Raw genomic sequence first — 22,390 nt, 5'->3', positions numbered from 1 at the left:
ATATATATATTATATATATAATTTATTTATTAAAAACATCATTAAATATACAAATTAAATGATTAAATACACAATTAAAAATTGAAATATACACTGACAGTTAACATAAGATGAAACTTTGCTTAGTTTATCCCAGGAGAAATTTGACAAGTCGGGCTGTTTTCGAGGCCAACCGGGGGAGTCAGATTCAGATAAGCCATAATTGTTGATTTTTTTTCAGGCAGACCATTTTTTTTTCTCGCAAGACTCTGTTCTGCTGCTACTTTTAAGATCCAAAATGGCCAGATTAGTGGGCATTCCACTGGTCCGTGCTTACGAGCCTCCTCCAAGGTCGTCTCCAACATGGATATTAATATTTAATTGTGTATTTATTCATTTTCTTGTGATGGACTTGAGACCCAGGGCAGCATGGTGGCGCAACTGGTAGAGCTGCTGCCTCTCAGCGAGCAGGTCCTTGGTTCAAACCCCGGTCCAGGGGCCTTTCTGGGTGGAGTTTGCATGTTCTCTCCGTGCATGCGTGGGTTTTCTCCGGGTACTCCGGTTTCCTCCCACAGACCAAAAACATGCATGTTAGGCTGATTGGTAACTCTAAATTGTCCCTAGGTGTGAGCGAGAGAGTGAATGGTTGTTTGTCTCGTTTGTCTCTATGTGGCCCTGTGATGGACTTGCGACCCGTCCAGGGTGTACCCCGCCCCTCGCACAGTGATTGCTGGACATGGGCACCGGCGACCCCCATGACCCAAAATGGAAGAAGCGGGTAAAAGATAATGGATGGATTTATTAATTCAATTGTATATTTAATGATTTTATGATACATTTAATAATAAAATTATACATTTTATTTTTATGTTTTTATTTATTTCATTTAGTCACATTCTGTCCTCCACAGTCCTCTGCTGTCTTTCCGAAATCCTGGAACAGTGCATGTTGAAGACATTCAGCTATGACAGCATAAAATACCAGTACATTTGTATAAAAGAAAATCAATTAAAAAGCAAGTGTAAAGAACCAAAACACAAGTTCAACACTGACTTTGAAAGCTGAAAATAGCTATAAATGTAAATGGTATGCTGTTTGGATCGATAACTAATGTTAGTATTTGTATTGATCAATATCAGATGTATCACCCTACTCCACTACTCCGCTCCTACTCCGCTCCTGTTTCCTGGAATATCTTACAAAAAGACCTGAAGCTCTCGACCTTGACCTCTCTAAGTGGCTTTAAGAATCTGTTGGACTCCTGGCAAGGGCCAATGCAGACATGTTCCTGTTTTTAGTTTTCTACATTTGCCTTATAATCTAGCTGTTTTTTATACTTTTTTTGCTATCTTATTTGTAAAAAAACAATTAATAATAATAATAATCTGTATGCATTTTTATAACTGTCTATTGTTGTTGCTGTTGTCCATTGTTGTCATCATTCTTTGTTGAAACCAGGTCTCTCTTGTAAATGAGTTCTCGAGGCTCAATGGGATTTACCTGTCTAAATAAAGGTTGAATGAAAAAAAATCACTGGAGAGCTTTTTTGAAAAAGGAAAAATGTCTAATGATGAGACAGCAAAAGCCTCCACCACTCCCGCCAAAAGAAATCTGCATTTAAAAGAAAATACCAAGAGTCCGACTTAAATTATGGCTTCATCACATTAATAAGTGTGCTCTGTGTGAGGTGTGGGACCATCCATCATCCATCCATCCATCCATCCATCCATCCATCCATCACCTTTTACTTGCTTCTTTCTTTTTGGGTCATAGGGGTCACTGGTGACCATGTCCAACAATCACTGTGCGAGAGGTGGGGACACCCTGAACAAGTGGCCAATTCATCACAGGGACACAGACAAATGAGTCAAACAACCATTCACTCTCTCATTCTCATAGGGACATCATAAGTTGTACAAATACAGTTGGCCTGGTTCTTTACATAGGTTTGTTTAGCAAGTAGAATCTGCTCCGATCTAGAGTCCACTCCACTATTTCAGTGCTCTTTAGTGTGTCTCTCCACCCAGCAACAGTTCATGCATTTTCCACTGGTGGATGTGGTGGTTTATAAACCACTGGTCCACAGGGTGCTGGATCTGTTTCTTGTTCTCGTTATCCTCCTTGTCTGTAATGAGGCCAATGGAAGAGTCATCTGAAAACTTTTGCAGATAGCAGGATATGATTCTGATTTGACCTTGAAACAGTGTAAAAGGTTAAAAAAAAGAATGAAGCCAGAATGAATCCCTGCAGAAAAAAATAAAACTAAAATAGATAAAAAAAAAACCTGTCATGCTACAAATTAAATCAATGTGATTTCACTGGACTTAGTATCATCACAGAACATCGGGATCTGTGCATCTTTAACATGTGTAAATGAATAAACTTGTTTTTAGATCTGTTTTCTGCTTTTGAACACAGACAAGACTGAGGTTTTGGATTTTGGAACTGAGCATCTTAGGAATTTAATTTTTCAGTCTTTCTCCCTCCTTAGATGGCGTTAATCTGTCCTCCAGCTCTAATGTTAAAAATCTTGGTGTTATTTTTGATGAGGACATGTCTTTTATCCCCCACATTAAAAACGTTACTAGATCCGCCTTCTTCCACCTGCATAATATCACTAAAATTAGAAACATCTTATCTAAAAATGATGCAGAAAAACTGGTTCATGCATTTATCCCGTCTAGACTCTATTACAATGGTTTGTTATCTGGTTGTCCAAATACTTCTTTAAAAAGTCTTCAATTTATCCAAAATGCTGCTGCCAGAGTCTTAACTGGAGTTAGTGGGAGAGATCATATCTCTCCAGTTTTAGCTTCTCTCCACTGGCTCCCTCCATGTCTATTGCAGAATTGAATTCAAAATCTTACTTCTAACTTACAAATCTCTCAACAACCTAGCTCTTATATTAGAGATCTTATTGTTCTATAGTTTCCCAACAGAGCACTTCGCTCTCAGACTCTAGGTTTACTTGTGGTTCCTAGAGTTTCAAAAAGCAGAATGGGAGGAAGATCTTTCAGTTATCAGGTTCCTCTCTTGTGGAACCAACTTCCAGTTTCTGTCTGAAAGGCTGACACATTGTTCAGTTTTAAGACTGAATGAATGAACTTTATTTAAAAAAGGGACAATGTACAACTCAAACATAAATCTCACCATTTGATGGGCTGTACCAGATTATAGCAAAAGCTAATTCGCATCTGCAGTCCCATGACAAGTAAAAAAACAAACAAACAAACAAAATGGATATACAATGCAATAAAACAGAAAATATAACACTATAAGATGCTTACAAATCACAATGCACAATCACACGAACAGACTCGATCACTGGCACACACAGTCTTAATGTTTGCATACCTGAGCAGTTTTTTTTAACAGTTTTTTCAAATTAAAATTGGAAACTCTCAAAGAGCTGCAGCTCCTCACATCATCAGGTAGTGCGTTCCATACCCGTTACAGGAAAAGCTGATTGCCTGGTAACAGTATGGCAAAATGGGATGACACAATCTCTCACAGATGATATCATCGTGGATTGGATTGTCTACAAGCGGCGTGTATACACAAAATCAGACAGCGGAGGAAGGGGCCAAACCATTTACGATTTTATAAACAAGACACAAGTTACAAAATAATCTAAAATTTTCAAAGCTCAAAAGCTTGTATTTCTCTAAAATCCTGCAGTGGTGATAGTGCACTGGCTTTTTATTCAAAGCTTTTAAAGTCTGCTTATATAAAGACTCAAGAGGTCTTAAAACACTATCACCAGCCTGACCCCAACAGCTAATACAGTACGACATATTGGATAAAATCATGGCATGCATGAATGTCTTAGCTACATGAAGTGAGAGACAATGGCTGATATATTAAAAAATTTTAAGATTGAATTTAATGACTTCAGTCATATTCTTAACGTGCTTCTTAAAATTTAAATTTGGATCAAGGGTCACACCAAGATATTTAAATTCAGTGACTATGCAACTAAGACTGGGCTTAAGACTTTCCTTTTTGATAAATCCTATAGTTAGGGTTGGCTTTTTATGCTGCCATAGGCTTAGACTACTGGAGGACAAATTGACCACATTTCCTTAAATAAATTGTTAAAATTGAATAGTTTTCATTTGAATCTATTTCTTAACATGTGATTCTTGACCTGCAATTGTGTATCTGTTCCTACCAAACCCAGCCGGTCGAACCAGATGGCCGCTTGTCCTGAGCCTGGTTCTACTAAAGGTTTCTTCCTCAAGAGGGCGTTTTTCCTTTCCACTGTCGCCTTTGTGCTTGAAGCTCTGCAATGAAGTTAAACTGACATTTTCCTGTAGTTAGTTTTCTACATTTGTCTTGGAATCTAGCTGTTTTTTGTTTTGTTACCTTTTCCTTTTAGCCATCCTATTTGTTAAAAAAAAAATTAAAAAAATGTAGTATGCTTTTTTATAACTGTTTATTGTTGTTGCTGTTGTCCATTGTTGTCATCTTTCTTTGTTGAAATCAGGTCTCTCTTGTAAATGAGTCCTCGAGGCTCAATGGGATTTACCTGTATAAATAAAGGTTGATTGAAACTCAAAGCAGTCAGTCTGCTCCTCAGATAAATAGTGTTAACTTATTATATATATATATATATATATATATATATATATATATATATATATATATATATATATATATATATATATGTTTCTGTTCAATGCACTGAGATGATTTCTGCTGTGACTTGGTGACATATAAATAAAATGAATTGAAAATTGAATTGACTTGTTGTATTAAGCTTTACTTTTAACGCGTCTGATATAAATCTCATTTAAATAAATTTAAAAATATTCTGAATCGTGTTTCTCATCCTTTTGTTTTCCAATGATACGTTAAAAGAGCAACAATAAACTTATGAAATACAGTAGAATTTAAATGTAAAAGAACAGTAATATTACTGAACAGCACCACCGTCTGGTGACTCCTGGAACTGCAGCCTGCCCTGTCCCTTGTAGTCACGTGCCACGCGACTGCGCACCTCCTCCCAGCCCAGCCGTGGCTGTTTCATTTGCGCCATTTTGTCCGCTCACTTTGTTGATTGGGTTTTAGCGAGCTGTACTGGAGCCAATCAGAGGGAAACCGGACAGTGAAGATACGGTAAGGGAGCCACGATTGAAGGCATTGGTAGTTGTCAGCACGGATTGGTTTGTCACGGACCAACCAAATTACTAAACCTGCTAAATGCAAAAAAGTCCTATTTTTCGGTTTGGTTTTTGACAGCTTTGTCTCAGACTTGTTTGGCCTCAAAGAGCTTCTTCGCCTTGTCGTTGTTCGCTGCTGGCGATGAAACTCGAGCTCTCTGCTGAGCTAACATGTATGCTGAAATAGTGAGTGTCGAACAAAGAGACATTTAAATAATTTTACAGTTAACACACTGGGAAACGCAGCCGTCAAATGTTGTTCAGAAGACATGAAAACGAACGATTTTCACTCCGTACCAGAAAACCAAGCATCCATTTTGTTCTTGATTTTGCCACGTTCATAGCTGGCTTTGTCAGCTCAGCTTTATCTTTTATTAAAATATTGAAGGCAGTTCCCTCAGGCCGACATATCGCCTCAACATTTCACGTTTAATCCTGTATCATTTAAATTTTTGAGGATCAAATATAAATTAAAGCATCCTGTCAAAACCCAATACAGAATAACGAAAAGGGTGGAGGATATTATTACACGTGAAGGTTTACAGTGCAATCCTGTGACTGGAAATGAAACTGTGTGAAACACAAACTGGTTTAAGGAGGAATATTGAATGTCAACTAATATAATGTTTGTCTCTTTGGCCCAGAAGGACTGAAAGAATAAATAAAGGCATGGAGCAGTACACCACTGCCACCACTACCACTGGAGAGCAGATTGTTGTGCAGACTGCAAACGGGCAGATCCAACAGCAGGTGAGTTCAGACTCAGACTGGTCTGACTGTTACTGTCCCTTAAAATAAAGAATTCTCCAATAACCACAACACACTTTGTTCCTTGTTTTTAAGATCTGGAGCTAAATCTGTTTATAGATGATACATGTGATGATGAAACAGCGATTTTGCTGAAGAGTCATGGAGTTTTTTTCCTCTCACACTATTTGAGGATGAAATCAGAGGAAGAACTGCTGGGACCAGCTTCCTGTTTGAAAAAAGCATCCCTTTGGTTTTATCGGCATTTAGGACAAGTTTGAGACGTAGCAAGTCTGACTGGTTGATGTCAAAGGTGGATTGCAAAAGCTGGAAAGCCTTAGCAACTGTTTTAGCTCGACAGTAAACATCAGCATAGAAATGTAAGGATGCATCAGGGATGCTCTGACCTACATTACCTATGTAGATTGTAAAGTGGGTGGGTCCTAAGACTGAGCCTTGTGGTACACCATTGCTGACTGTTAAATAACTGGAGTAAATACCGTTGAACACATTGCCTCCGCTCTGAAAGATAGAGAACCAACCAATGGTGTGATCTGAGAAACCAATTTCTGAGAACTTATGACACAAGATGTTATGATCCACAGTGTCAAAAGCTTTAGACAGGTCTAAGAAAAGTGCAGCACAATAATCTTTAGCATCCAGTGCTTCAACAATGTCATTAAGAATAAGAACCTTCAGTGAAACAGTCGTGCTGTGTTGTTTCCTGAAACCAGATTGATGGGGAGGTAAGATGTTAAATGAGTCCAGGTAATTTTTGATTTGAGAGTTTATCAGTTTTTCTAGAACCTTGGCTAAAATGCAGAGTTTAGAGATTGGTCAATAGTTGTTCAGTGAGGTGGGGTCTCCTCTCTTCATCAAAGGAAGAACAAAGGTTGTTTTCCAAGCATCTGGAATGGAGTTTTGGCTTATGGAGAGATTACAGATGTGGCACACAGGGACTGTGATGATATGAGCAGCCAGCCTTAAAGGCTACCTTTTGTATTTTACGTTTGACAATGTTTTATTTAAAGTGATGACATATTTCTATTATTTACTATAGAAATTGCATTTTTTTCCCCCCCCAAAAAATGCAGTGAGTGCTGAGTGTGGCATGACTTCTGAATATGTAAGATGAAACTTGAGTCATTAAAACTAAAATAAGCAGAATACTGTATTAGCTAAACCAAGCAAAACATTAGCTAGTTGCTCAACTAAACCGAACATTAACTAAAAGTTAAATTAAGCCAAACTTTGAACTAAAAGCTAAAATGAGCAGAACATAAGCTAAAAGCTAGAAAATGCAAAAACAGTTGTGTATAGCTTCTTTAATAATTTACTTTTATTGTTTAGCTAGAGGGCAGCACGGTGGCGCAACTGGTAGAACCGCTGCCTTTCAGCGAGCAGGTCCCTGGTTCAAATCCCGGTCCGGAGGGGCCTTTCTGGGTCGAGTTTGCATGTTCTCTCTGTGCATGCGTGGGTTTTCTCCGGGTACTCCGGTTTCCTCCCACAGATCAAAAACATGCATGTTAGGCTGATTGGTAACTCTAAAATTGTCCCTAGGTGTGAGTGAGAGAGTGAATGGTTGTTTGTCTCGTTTGTCTCTATGTGTCCCTGTGATGGACTTGCGACCCGTCCAGGGTGTACCCCGTCCCTCGCACAGTGATTGCTGGACATGGGCACCGGCGACCCCCGTGACCCAAAATGGAAGAAGCAGGTAAAAGATAATGGATGGATGTTTAGCTAGTCAAGCTAAAATAAACAGAACACTAGCTAAAAAAGGAGCAGAACATTAGTTAAATGAAAAAAGAAACAAAATACTAGCTCAAAGCTTAAATAAGCAAAACACTAGCTAAAATAAGCAAAAGGTTAGCTCAAAGTTAAAATAAGAAAAACACTAGCTAAAATAAGCTAGGGGAGTGGTGGCGCAGAGGTTAGAGAAGGTGGGCCTGTGATCGGAAGATTGCCGGTTCAAGCCCCGGTACTGACAACATCAAAAATGTGGGTGGGGTAGATGAAGCACCCACACCTGCCCCCACCCTCATTCGTCCCACTCTGGGCCCTTGAGCAAGGCCCTTAACCCCCACTATCTGCTCCTCCGGGTATCCTATATGGCAGCTCTCTGCTCCACACAGAGGGCTGTGGTAGCTCGGTGGTCTGTGGTTGTTGCGTCAGGAAGGACATCCGGCGTAAAAATAACTGCCAAGTCTTCGTGTGACTGAGTTCACTGTGGCGACCCCTGAAGAAGGGAGGAGCCAAAAGAAGAAGAAGAAGAAAAAAAAGCTAAAATAAGCAAAACACTAGCTAAAAGACATAAAACTTTAGCTCATAGCTAAAATAAGGAAATCACTAAAATAAGCAAAGTTTGCTCAAAGCCAAAATAAACAAAACTCTAGCTAAAAGAAGCACAAAGCTAGTTCAAAGCTAAAATATGGAAAACACTAGCTAAAATAAGCAAAAAGCTAGTTCAAAACTAAAAGAAGCTTGCTAAAAGAATCAAAGTTAGCTCAAAGCTAAAATATGGAAAACACTAGCTGAAAGAAGCAAAAAGCAAGCTCAAAGCTAAAATAAGCAAAACACTAGTTAAAATAAGCAAAAGCTACTTCAAAGCTAAAATAAGCAAAAAGTTAGCTCAAAGTCAAAATAAGCAAAACTAGCTAAAAGAAGCACAAAGCTATTTCAAAGCTAAAATATGGAAAACACTAGCTGAAAAAAGCAAAAACCTAGTTCAAAGCTAAAATAAGCAAAAAGCTAGTTCAAAGCTAAAAAAAATAAAAACAGAACACTAACAAAAAGCTAGAAGCTGGTACCTTTTAAATGTTTGATGTGACATTTTGCAATTGAAGTTTCTCGGATTCAACTTGATGTTGGTGCTTTGATTTTTGAATGGGTTTATAAAACATCAATTACTTAGCAAAACACGAGCTTATATAAAAAAATATACCTTACAGGTATATAAAAAAAAACCAATATATAAACGAGTCTAGTTAAAATAAATTGCACTTATTGGACTGAATTATTGCATCTATACAGTGATAAATTGTTCAAAAATGTTGCGCTTTGGATATATTGTTCATGGGCTAATTATTCAGTCTCATTGCACACAGTCTGTCAGTTTGGTGGTGGATAAATAAATCATGTAGGGTGAAAATCAGAGGATGTTCAGGTTCTGCTCTGAAGTGAGTCTTTGTTCTGGTTTTATTGGACCCGTAGTGCCTCACAGAGAGCAGGCCAGAGAAGAACAGTGGTATTTTAGATGACCTGATCAAAGTCCTGATCTTATTTTCAATAGAAATATATTTTAATTTCAGATATGGTACTTTTTAAACTCACAGATGCTCTTCGGCACATCTCACCATCTTTGATAATTATTTCCATTCAGAGATTTTTTTTTTGCTAAAACAAAACACTAAAGTGAAAAAAAATGTACAAGGGCTAAGATCAGTTTTGGGCTTGACTGTACTCGTCTGAGACCGTATTGTCCTGCCTCGTCTGCAGACGCAGGGCACATTGACCGCTGTGCAGCTGCAAACAGAGGCGCCAGGTCAGCAGGTGCAGACACTCCAGGTAGTGGTGTCACCGCCGCCTTGTGTCACTGCCGCTACAGTTTAATGGCCTTGCAGTTTGCATGCTACACCCAGGTTTTATTTCATGACCCATCTGTGCTGTTTGGTCCACCGTCTCTTATCACTGCCTGCAATCACGTGTACTGCATGCTCCTCAGCACAGCCTGTTTATTTGCAAGCCTCTGGTTTATGCTTGTGCTCTTATGGCTGTAACAAGAACAAACTGTTTGTCTGAGTTGCAATTGTCTCTGGCTTTGAAAAGCAAGTTCAGAAAGTCGGAAACCCTTGTTTTGAAAATGGTACTATTGGAGGCATGAGTGATGTGACCTGCTCTGAGTTTGGCTTTGAATAATGTAACCTGGACATTGCTGGCAGACACATTCTATAGCTTCTTCTTTGCTTTTTTATTTTTTATTTTTTGCATAAATTCAGAGGATTTCTCAGGCATTTTTATGCATGCAAGTTGAACCATTAGACGGTGTCAGCTGTGCACAAAAATTCAAATAAACTGAACAGTAATTTTAGACTTTGCAGAGACAACATTGCTTCAGTAGAAAACATCCCATTAAAACAGCAATATGCTTGGGGTTTAAAAATAAAGGGAAATGTTTACATTCTTGCTCCAGATTGAATGAACAATGTACCAGATGGTTTAATGGTGTCCTGGCTGTTCGTGAGTTGACGTGCATGCAGCCCTGTCAGTCACATATTGATGATGCAGAGGCAAATTATGTCAGTGTTGCTGTAACAGTGTTGTGCACCTCTGCAGGTCCAGGGACAGCCCTTGATGGTTCAGGTGAGCGGTGGACAGCTCATCACATCTTCAGGGCAGCCCATCATGGTGCAGGCCATGTCAGGGGGTCAGGGTCAAACTATAATGCAGGTTCCTGTGTCTGGAGCTCAAGGTCTACAACAGGTAAAAGACAGAACTTTGTTCCCAACAGGAAGATCTAGTATTAGTTATTATTTTCACTATCAGTTTCTGTACATCTTACTGTTGACCAATAATTTTCATATTGTTTATGTTTTATTTTTTGGGTGAACTTCAGTCACTGCTACATTTTGAATAAATTAATTCTCTTAGTGACTGGTGAAGAAACCTAACTAGAAGTCTAATTGTTCTTATGTGTAGATCCAGCTGGTGCAGCCTGGTCAGATACAGCTGCAAGGAGGCCAGACTCTCCAGCTCCAGGGTCAGCAGGGTCAACCCCAGCAGATCATCATCCAGCAGCCCCAGACAGCTATCACCGCCGGACAGAACCAGGTACCTAATTTTACAAAGTTAAGTCAGGTCCTCTGGACAGATTACTTTTGTTAAAACGATTGGTCTTTTGTCCAAAAGACTTCGCCAGTCAGAGGAGCTGCAACAAACTCAGTCTTATAAATAGCATCTTCTCATAGTGGATCAACCAGTTTGCTGGTGACATCTAAAACTAGTTCACATGATGGAGGACCATCAGCCTAACAAATTGATCGTTTGTCACTTGCTATTCACAGAGGGCTGAGTGATACTAACAATAACAGTTTTGTAAGGACATGTAAGGATATTGTTGAACATGGAGGCCTCCGCCCCTGTTTTATGATGGACAGGTTGAGGAGTGAAGGAAGCCATTTTTGTGACAAGACCTCGTCCATCATTAAATGGGGCGGAGGCCTCCGTGTTCAGCTGGATCAGCATGCATCAACTGATGCATGCTGGTCCAGGTCCAGAGGCTCAACTTTTTTAGATATTGCTAGTTTCACTCAGCCCTCTGTGAATAGCAAGTGGCAATCAGAACACTAACGATCAATTGTTAGGCTGTTGGTCCTCCTTCATCATGTGAATTAGTTTTGGCTGTCACCAGCAAACTGGTTGATCCACTATGAGAAGGTATTTATAAGACTAAGTTTGTTGCAGCTCCTCAGACTGAAGAAGTCTTTTGGATAAAAGATCAAACCTTTTCAACAACAAGAGTCTGTCCAGAAGACCTGACTTAACTTACCGTAGTTGGATATTAATATTTTTTTCCCTTTTGGCTGCTCCCTTCTTCAGTGGTCGCTCGCTACAACGAGTGAACCTGCATGAAGATTTGACAGTTGTTATGCTTCCTGGTGCACCCACCTACACTGAGCTACCACAGCCCACACGGGGTGGGTGGTGTTTAAGGGCCTTGCTTAAGAGCAAATGAGGGTGATGCAGGTGTGGGTGCTTCATATTTCTCAGGTCAGAGGGATTTGAACAGGCAACCTTTCAGTCACAGGCATTTATTATACAATGCCAATTAGTAATAGTTATTTGAAGAAGTCAGCAGATTGTGTCAGATCTTCGGGTCATTGCCTTCTCCCACCCTGAGCAAGTATGTAGGTGACTGGAAACCTTACATTAAAAAATGAAAACGGGCACATAAGAGGACTTTTAATTTCTTCTTTCAGCTGCTCCCTTCTTCAGGGGTTACCTCACCGAGTCTCACAATGACTTGGCAATTATTTTTACACCGGATGCCCTTCCTAATGCAACCACAGACCACCGAGCTACCACAGCCCTCTGTGTGGAGCAGAGAGCTGCTGTCTAGGGCGCCCGGAGGAGCAGATGGTGGGAGTTAAGGGCCTTGCTCAAGGGGTCAGAGTGGAGCAAATGAGGGTGGAGACATGTATGGGTGCTTCACCAATCCCACCCACATTTTGATGTTGTTGGTACCGGGAGTTGAACCAGCAATCTTCCTATCACAGGCCCACCTTTTCTAACCTCTCCGCCACCACTCCCTCATAAGTCAAAGACCAAAAAGATTACACAAGAAGACAAGAAGACCTAAAAACAGATGGAAGGACATAAAGAGATAAAGACAAAAAGAACATAAGGAAACATAAGAAAGACAAAAAGAAAGCTGACACAGCATCTGCAAAATAACAGTACTATTTTTAATGTCTACAGAAGTGAGTACATTGTGCTAAAACATTTCTTGTTGATTTTTTAAAAACATTTATGGTACAGTACTGGGTTTAACTAGCATTCACATGTTAATGGTGCATGTACAACATTAGATTTAGTTTGGACTTGTTTATTGATACTGTCAAAGAGATAATGTCATAGATGATTACAAAAGGGAAATGAGTTTAATGATTCCTTGTTCTTGTTACACAGGGACAGCAAATCAGTGTCCAAGGCCAACAGGTTGCTCAGACAGCAGATGGACAGACTATTGTTTACCAGCCTGTCAATGCAGATGGGTCTGTCCTGCAGCAAGGTGTGTGTTTTTGTTTTACTTTTCATATTTGTGTTTTGTTCTGTAGACGGCTACAAAGAAAAAATATACAGAGTTGTCAGCTTTGAATGAGTATTGTCATCTGTGTGCAGGAATGATCACGATTCCTGCTGCTAGCTTGGCAGGTGCTCAGATCGTACAGGCAGGGAACACCAACACTAACACCACCAGCAGCGGCGGCCAAGGCACTGTGACCGTCACCCTGCCTGTCTCCGGCAACATGGTCAATGCAGGTGGAATGGTCATGGTAAGACCCTGTGCTGAGGTACAAGCATTTCTTTTCTTTTCTTCTTTCTAAATGTAGATGGCACGCACGAGGGTGTGGAAGATCACAGATCACACAGCCTTTAGGAGCTCCAGCAGTATTTGTTTTTCTTTTTCGGTCAAAATGATCTGTTATCTGTTCAGCGGAGCTTATTTACACTAATGGTTTCTCTTTGAGCTTTTGTAAGACGCCACCTGGGTGTTTTTGTTGTTTTATTATTCGAGACATCTTTGTATGGGTGCACATAGCCGGATAGGTGTAATGTTATACTATAGAGCAAAATAATTTAAAATAGTACTTCTGCTTTGTCAGGATTTTTATTTTACATGCGAAAGGTTTTAGGTACTACATGCCTGTTTGTCTTGCATCTTCTATCAGATGGTGCCTGGAGGAGGTGGAGTTTCAACGATGCAGCGTATCCCCCTGCCAGGCGCCGAAATGCTTGAGGAGGAGCCCCTGTATGTCAATGCTAAACAGTACCACCGCATCCTGAAGAGAAGACAGGCCCGAGCCAAGCTGGAAGCTGAAGGCAAGATTCCTAAAGAAAGGAGGGTAAGTGCTCTTTGGTATAGCAGAGTCATGTTTTGTTGCCAACAATTACGAGTTATTAACACAATTTTTATGAAAACCCTGATGAGTTTGTGTTACATTAACCCACAAACAACTGTTTAATAATGTGGAAATTGTGTTAGAATCATAAAAATTCTAATGAAAACAGGAACATTTGTATTTCAACAGCTGTTGTGGTTGTAAAATCCAAAGTTGATCAACACACTTGCTTTCTCTGTGGCAGAAATACTTACACGAGTCTCGCCACCGTCACGCTATGCAGCGCAAGCGAGGAGACGGAGGTCGATTCTTTTCTCCTAAAGAAACAGAGGAAGTGGCTTTGGCCCTATCACAAGTAAGGCGCTGTGCAAACGCAAGTATTTAGTCTTTCATGCCTAGTTGGACATTACGAATTATGCCTAAAGTTAGGTTTTAAAATTTTAAAGTTTTATTGTTTTGGGTTGATCTCAGTTTTATATTTAATTCTTAGTGATTTATTTATTACCTGTTTTTGTTTCTGGTCTTTGTGCAGCAGCACGACGATGTAGCCCAGACAGGACCGGATGAAACGGTGGCTCAGATGATCCGAGTCTCGTAGCACTGCCGCCAACACTGTGACTTAAATCTGAACTCTACCCTGACTGAGACTCTTGATGCCAGCTAACCATCTGACAAACTCATATGGTCTGCAGTCCTTTCTGCCTCAGTAGACCCAGCAGTACTTTAAGTGTTTTTTGTTTTTTTCCGCGTCATTGGTCTTCCAGGGATCTGGCTGAGTTGTTGCCGAACCAGTCTACTCCCCTGGTCTTCTTCTTTTAAAGAGAGGATATTATCAAGCTAAATTTATCTGGTTGAATGCAAAAAAAATCCAAAAAACTGCAGTGCTTTTTTTCTTTGAAGATTTGTTTGGACTTGAATAAAACTTGGATTTGATGGCAACCAGTAACACAGAGGCAACGCTGCTCATGAAGCTATACTCTGTATATTAGAAACATGAACTGTTTTCTTAAAATACTATTCGTAAACGATACCAGTTAATTTTTTGTCTGAAGCATTTGATGGTTTACATTTCATTGCTGTTCTGTGTGATTCAAAAGTTTCCCTTCATATGAAAATGTAATTATTTAAACCCTTGTACTTTGCGAACTTATATGAATCCCATCTTCGATCCACTGAGCAAAAACATTGGTTATTTGGAGATCTTGTACAAAACGTTTTCTTCCCCGGTGTATGTGGACATGTGCCAGCTCTGTTAAAGCATTTTACACTGTTTATACATACTTAATGTTTTTGCCTAAAAATGAGTTGTGTTGAATCGCATTACATACTATAGTTGTGTACAGTAGATGATTTTCATCATTAAGTCATCATAGGTGTTTGTCTACATCGTAGGTAATTAGATTTTTTTTAAGCCGTCAGATGCAGTTAATGTTATTTTTATAAGTGGGTTGAAGTTGTTTTCATGAAACGTGGTGACTTTACTTTAAGTAAAGACTATTGAAGAAATCCTGTGAGTCTGCTGTACGAATCTTTAACAAACTAGTGGTAATCAGTTTTTATAATAATAATAATAATGTCGTCACAATGTCAGCACTGTGTTTCCATACAATGGCGAAATTAGTCTCTGCATTTAACCCATTTTCAAAGCATCTAAGTTAGAAATGCTAAACATGTTGGAGTCTGTTCTCCAAACTCCCATCATATAAGTATTTATATAATATATACAATAAACCAATACACAAACTCCACTACTTGGTATGTTGGATATGTTTCTACTAAGTAGAAACATTTATACCGCATTTCAAAACGATGCATTCTTAAAATATTTTCCAGATTGCTGTCTTTTCTTTTTCAGAGAGAGGAGAGTATAATAAAACAAAAACTTCTTATGGGTTTGCCCTCTTCAGTGGTCGCCACAGCGTGTCATCATCCTCCATCTCTGTCCTCCAACTACCTCCTCTCTAACTGCATCCATATACTGTATCTTCTCTTTGGCCTTCCTCTTTGTCTTTTTCCTGGCAGCTGCATTTCTAGCATCCTTCTACCAATATACCCACTGTCCCTCCTCTGGACATGTCCAAACCATCTCAGCCTGGCTTCTCTAACTTTATCTCCCAGTTGTTCAACCTGTGCTGTACCTCTGATGATCTCATTCCTAATCTTATCCACCATTGTCACTCTTAAGGAGAACTTCAACTGCCACTTCCAGCTCTTTCTCATGTCTTTTTGTCAATGTCACGGTCTCTAGATCAGACAACATAGCTGGTCTCACCACTGTCTTGTAAACTTTTCCTTTAACCTTTGCTGACATCCTTTGGTCGCAAATCACTCCTGAAACTTTTCTCCACTCCATCCTGCCTGGATGCCAAGATAAAAATAACAACTAAAAATAAATATTTAGTGTGAAATCCTTCTGAAAAGTTTGTACAGTGGTCAAATTGTTTCCTTAAACGCCACAGTAAACATTCTTGTTATCAGAGTCAGAGTTTCTTTATTGTCATTCGCACCTCATGTGGTACATGTGGTGGAGCGAAATTATGTACACGGGGTCCCAGTTACATCCAACAATAAAATGTATAAGAAAAACAGTAATAACATCTAAGATATGAACTAAGAAAAACATCAACTAAATATACACTAAGCACTCATAACATAAAACGTTGAACATCAGCACAAACATGAACATGAGTCTGTGAGCAGATGTGCACGCATGAACACATCAACATATATCAACACATCACTTTATAAAAAGTTGGCAGGAAAATAAACTTGAAGGCTAAAACGAGTTGTCACAGCAGCGCCTTCCAGAGACGAGAAGCAATAACAGCAATGGAACACATTTATTTACTGTAGATCTAAGAGCACATCAGTGGTTAATAAAGGATGAATTTAAAGTTTAAGGAAGTATTGTCCCTCAACAACAAAGCTCTGCCAATCAGAAGCCGTGCTTATTCACTGACGGTGCTGCCAACCAATCATAGTGAAGGGGGCGGGGCTTGTATTCTGCTCCCTTGGCAGAACCAACTTGTCACTGTGGCAACGTTAAATGCCCGTCTACGCATGCGCAAACTAATGTATACTAGAAATGACAAGTGCATACCCCTTTTACACGAGTAACGCATTCGTTCCTCCTACTCCCTTCAGCCCACCGGCACTGACTGGTTGGTTCCACCTACAAACCGCCTCCTTCCTCAGGTGATCGTCCCAACTAAACGCCCCCCCCACCTTTCCAAAGATGTTTCGGCGGAATCGCAGGACCGAAACAAGCGACTGAAGCCGCGAGAGGCTCGAAAAACCGCTGGAAGTGAGCTCAGCCGCTTTCGCTCATTTGAAGCTACGCAGCTTAGAGAACACGAAGGAGACGAAAAGAGCTAGTTTCAACTCAAGAGACCCGGCTTCTTCTTCACCTTCGGTTTCACTTAAATGGATGCAATGACGGACTCGGCCGTGGACAGCAAGGCGGAGGTTAAGCAAGGCACGAAATATGTGAAGGAGACGGAGAACGTGGCGGAGAAATATTCCGCGTTGACCGTCAGCAAGAACAGCAGCGACGTGAACATGAACGTCGGAGAGATGCCCTCCGCAGCCTTCACCGCAGTACCGACGCTGAAATCCGTGAAGAAGGTAAGGAACGTGATGCCCGCCATCACTCGCTGCCATTGGGCAGAGATCAGGCAGAGCCGCACGTGAGGAGGAGAGAACACGTTGGTACCGCAGAACTGGGCTGCAGGAGCTCCAACAGGTCTGAGGCTCACATTAAACCCTGCAGCTGCAAGGGTCAAAGTCTCATTTATCATGGTTTTCTGCAGTGTTGCTGAGTTAAACAGCATGTACGTGTAATAGAACTCAACAAAAACTGGTTTATTGATAAGATCTCTTGGATTTTTATGTCTTCCTGTTTGCATGTGATGCAGTCATAAACAACATCCTGTAGTCAGAAAACATTTTAAAGCTAAAGCTGTTAAACCTTTGATTTAAAAGTGGAGATATGCATGGATTAACATACCTGAGCTTACATGGGGTGGGGGCAGTGGGCACTAAGTATAAGGGACTTAATGTGATATTTTTTTTTAGCTTTCTTCAAAAGTCTTGGATGTGCAACTTGTACCCATCCCATATTCTCAAGGTTAGATCTGAATTCGGGGAAGGAGCAGCTTTTTTTTTTTAAAGCACACCGTACACCTGTGGGAAAAGACCTTGAGTTCCTGTTCTACAATGAAATTAGACCAGCAGACCCTCCTCAGGTGGCTGGTCCTATTACAGACCCACCACCGAGTGAAGCAGCTGGGAACAGGTCAACGCTTCGTTTGTGTTTCTCACAACCAGATATTTACACAATGTGATGAAAATGCAGCATCCTTTTTATCCCACATAGACATTTTACTGTATTTGATCCTCCAGACTTTATTTTTCTAAACCAGTTTGTGACAACTGTCTTGCAGACCTATTTTCGTCCTGTGAGTTTATTCCAACCGGCCTTCAGATTTAAATCAAAAGCCTAGCATTACTTAGAGGAATTCATGTCATTCGCTGCGTTTCATATTAAAGACGTTTAAGATTATTTTATGCTTAGAAATATTGGAGTTGTGGCCGTTTTGGACAAACCTTCACAATAATGATGTCTTGATATTTCAAGCTCAAGGGTATGTGTTAGGGGTTCACCATATCGGCCCCGATTTCTTTAATTTTGGGAAATTGGAAATCGGCCGATACTTGCAAGAGAAACCGATTTTACTGATTTTTATTTATTTATTTTTTTTAGTTTTAACAACAATTGTCTAAACTTCATTTATATTTCAGAGCACTACCTCTTGGCCAGTTAAAACAAGTTTGTATTGTTCCTAGGATATTGTTCAAGGGTCTGTTTTTCAATAAAATAAGACTGGAACATTGAAGGTGCATTGTGACCTTATAACACCTGACAGTGTCGCTTCTAAAACAAAATCGGAATCGGCAGGTTAGACTTTAGAAATCAGTGATTGGCCAGCAAACCGCAATCGATGCACCCCTAGTATGTGTTGTAAATAACTTTCAGCTACCATCACACCAAATTTTAGCTCACTATCTGTAGAACTGACCAAATTTGAGCTGTGCTTCTGTTCTCTGTCTGTGGGGGCCATCTTCACGTTATCCAGTTGAAGATCAATAAAGTTCCATCTTATCTTATGGTCATCCTCTGATTCCCCACCATCAAAGTTTGTCTAGTTGTTCATGAGATATTTTGCTAACAGACAAAGACAAAGCTGACTGCAAATAAAAAGTTGGTAAGTTTCTTTCAGCAGATCCCTTCTTCGGGGGTTGCCACAGTGAGTGACCTCACATGAATGACGTCAAGGTTCTTTATTGTCATTCACATTTCATGTGGTACATGTGGTGGAACGAAACTGTACACAGGGTCCCAGTGACATCCAACCAAAGTATAAATTGTAAAAGAAAAACGGTAATAAGATCTAAGATATGAACTAAGACGTATACACAAAATAATGTCAAATACGCTAAACAACATTTAGCAATTGTTTTACGCCAGCTGCCCTTCCTGGGCTCGAAGATCTTTTACAATCTGTTGGCATTGAAAATGCGTTAAAGATCAGTCTCAGCTACTACCAATTCTTAGGTCAATGTGTGTAAAATTGACTGTTATAGCTGTTTTTGTGTTCTTGGGATCAATTAGCTATGGTCGCCATCTTGAATTAGGTTGACTCTGTACATTAGTCAGTTGTAGTAGATGTGCATCTACTGATTCCTTTCTGAGCGTTTCAATAAAAAAAATTTAGTGGTTCACAAGATATTTTGGTAAAAGACAGAAATGCAGACATGGGCAAAAACAGTCTTATAAAGTAGTAGTGCCACTGTGTTGATGCTGATTAGTGTGTGTGAGCAACATATTCTGAGATTAACTCCCACATAGACCATGCATTTTTTATTATTTCCCATCTCTGCAAAATGCAGGACACTAGGTCAACAAATTTAGCCCAGTTTTATCTTGCACATCTGATTTAGATGTTTAGACATCTTATCAATCCAATAATAATAATAATAAAAAAACAGAATAAAATGCTCAGTGGGGTTGTCAATGTGAAAACTCATGCTAGTTATTCCCAGTAAATTTATTTCACACAATCCTGATGATCATTTATCATACATTGACATTTTCTTCTCTTCACAATTAACATTTAAATGCATCTCACAAGTCACAAGAAGAACATCTCAGTCAAAAATGAACAAGTGGAAAATTACTTAACAGCTTTGAAAAAAGAAAGAGCTGACATATGCTATAAGTTTATGTTTATGACATCAAAAAAACTGAAATGAGTAAAATAACGACCATAAATATTAAACAAAGACTAATCTGTCATGTTAGAAACACAAATTAATTTTGTAGATGATGTCTGCTGTAAACTCAATGTATTTATTAAGTTTAGAAACAAACTTCTGATGTTGTCCGTTTGGCACCATTGGTCATAAATAGAGTTTAATCTATTCAGGGGTATGAACTATTATTAAACCCTGAATCTATCTTTGCTCACATACTCGGATGAAAATTTGTGTAATGTGTTCCAAAGAATATATAAAAAATGAAAAAGTTAGCACAGATGTTATAATGATATTGACATTGTAATATTGTTGTATATGTTTAATCCGTGCTTTAAAAAAAATCCTTAATATATTAAAGTTTTATTGAAGTGAATTTACTTAGAAGAGGTTGATTGTACAACTTTCATCGTTGATACCAACCGAACAACTCTGAATCATTTGTACTCCATCCATCCATTTTATTTCTGACACTTATTCATGGTTGGGTTGCGGAGGCAACAGGTTCAGGAAGAAAACCCAAACATCTCTCTCCCCAAGGAAACGCTCCAGCTCCTCTAAGGCATTCCCAAGAACATAAGGTCTCCAGTGTGTTCTGGGTCTGTCTCAGAGTCTCCTCTCAATGAGACGTAACTGGAAAACCTCCAGATGGAGGCACTCGGGAGGCATCAGATGCCCAAACCACTTCAGCTGACTCCTTTCGATGCCAAGGAGCAGCAGCTCTACTCCAAGCTCCTCTTGGATAACAGATCTTCTCACCTCCAAGGCTGAGCCCAGTCGTCCTACAGAGGAAATGTATTTCAGCCGCTTGTATCCAGGATCTCATTCTTTCTTCGGCTATTCTCATTCAGCAATAGCCTTAACTCAGTCACTCAGAAACCAACAACAGGTGATGGAAAATTATTCAGTGTTGCAAACCCTAAGAATACCGGCACAGGGATTCATTAGCAAAGGTAAAAAAAAAAGTCAGACCTTTGAAGCTACTTGACTGAATATTTTACAATAATCTATGCAAGGTTTAAAAATAAAAAAATAAAAAAATCTTGTGATAATATAAGCAATTAATAACAATTGTAGGCTGTAACAACAATTAAAAGTTGTACTGTAACACAAATAGTGTTTTAAATTTCACATTTAAAGTGACAGGTTGCCAACCAGTTAATATTGTAGAACTTAAGCTTAAAAAAATGTTTTCAGAAAACTATTTTTTGTTTCGGCATGTGCCAGTTAGAAATTACATTTCAGCATGGCCGGAATGACTGGGCTACTACAGCAACAATAATTCGAGAAATAGGTAAGAATGTACTTGGTGTGTCATCTAGACAGAGAATATATGATAAGGAAACCTGGTGATGGAATAGTGAAATGCAGGACGTCGTTCAAAGGAAGAGGTTAGCCAAAAAGAAATATGACAATGAGAGGACTGAACAGAGGAAACAGGAAGGAAATGCAGCATAGAGCAAAGAGGGAAGTAGCTAAGGCAAAGCAGAAGGTGTATAATGAATTGTACGGGAGGCTGAACACTAAAGAGGGCAAGAAGGACTTGTACCGATGGGCGAGACAGAGGGATCAGGCTAGAAAGAATGTGCAGCAGGTTAGGCTTGTTAAAGATAGGAATGGTAATCGTCTGAACAAGTGAGAGTATGACAGGAAGATGAAAGGAGTATTTTGAGGAGCTAATGAATGAAGAAAAGAAAATAGAAAAAAGAGTAGAGGTCATAGAAAATGTGGACCAGGAAGTGGGAAAGATGAGTGAGGGTGAAATTTGGAAAGCTCTGGAAAAAATGAAGAAGGAACCTGATGACACAACAGTGGAGGTTTGGAAATGTCTAGGAGAGATGGCAGTGAGGTTTTTGACTCAAATATTCATTGACATATTTGAAGGTGAGGAAATACCTGAGGAATGGAGAAATATGTGTCCATTTTTAAGAACAAGGGTGATATGAGTTGTAGCAACTACAGGGGAATTAAGTTGATGAGCCACATGATGAAGATCTGGGAGAGAGTAGTGGAAGGTATCGGTAGACTTGGACGAGAGGTGACTATCTGTGAGCAGCAGTATGATTTCATGCCAAGAAAGAGCACCTCAGATGCCATATTTGCTTTCAGGATGCTGATGGAGAAGTACAGAGAGGGTCAGACAGAACTTTATCGTCTTTGAGGATTTAGAAAAAGCATATGACAGAGTGTCAAGGGAGGAGATGTAGTATTGCATGAGGAAATCTGGAGTGGCAGAGAAATATGTTAGACTGATACAGGACATGTATGAGGACAGCAGGACAGTGGTGAGATGTGCTGTAGGAGTGACTGACAGCTTCAAGGTGGAGGTATGAGTGCATCAAGGATTATCTCTGAGCCCCTTCTTGTTTGCTCTAGTGATGGACTGATGAGGTCAGTCAGGAATCCCTGGGGACTAAGATGTTTGCAGATGACATTGTGATATGTGGTGAGAGCACGGAACAGGTGGAAGAGAACTTGGAGAGATGGAGGTATGCACTTGTAACAAGAGAAATGAAAGTCAGCCGTAGTAAGACAGAGTACATGTGTGTGAATGAGAGGGAGGCTGGTGGA

General features: G+C 39.7%; 2 protein-coding genes across 2 annotated transcripts in view; both read left to right on the top strand.

Annotated features, from left to right (window-relative positions):
- Window positions 1-5,016: 5,016 nt before the first annotated feature.
- Window positions 5,017-14,975, top strand: nfyal (nuclear transcription factor Y, alpha, like). Its single transcript, XM_037684897.1, has 10 exons — window positions 5,017-5,097; window positions 5,786-5,891; window positions 9,384-9,455; window positions 10,221-10,367; window positions 10,584-10,715; window positions 12,573-12,675; window positions 12,786-12,940; window positions 13,337-13,510; window positions 13,752-13,862; window positions 14,040-14,975. Exons 2-10 carry the CDS (start codon window positions 5,811-5,813, stop codon window positions 14,103-14,105), a joined length of 1,041 nt encoding a protein of 346 aa, XP_037540825.1. The 5' UTR covers window positions 5,017-5,097; window positions 5,786-5,810; the 3' UTR covers window positions 14,106-14,975.
- A 1,791-nt stretch (window positions 14,976-16,766) lies between these two features.
- The window catches only part of ahcyl1 (adenosylhomocysteinase-like 1), a 21,935-nt gene continuing 16,311 nt past the window's right edge, over window positions 16,767-22,390 (top strand). Inside the window, exon 1 of the mRNA XM_037684896.1 lies at window positions 16,767-17,131. Coding sequence (XP_037540824.1) covers window positions 16,931-17,131 — 201 coding nt within the window. The 5' untranslated portion in view covers window positions 16,767-16,930. The remainder of the gene's footprint in view (window positions 17,132-22,390) is intronic.

This window comes from Nematolebias whitei, chromosome 11, assembly GCF_014905685.2.
Source record: "Nematolebias whitei isolate Nwh7 chromosome 11, NemWhi1, whole genome shotgun sequence".
Lineage (NCBI taxonomy): Eukaryota > Metazoa > Chordata > Actinopteri > Cyprinodontiformes > Rivulidae > Nematolebias > Nematolebias whitei.
The sequence above is the reverse complement of the archived record's forward strand: the minus strand, read 5'-3'. Positions and strand labels throughout refer to the sequence as shown.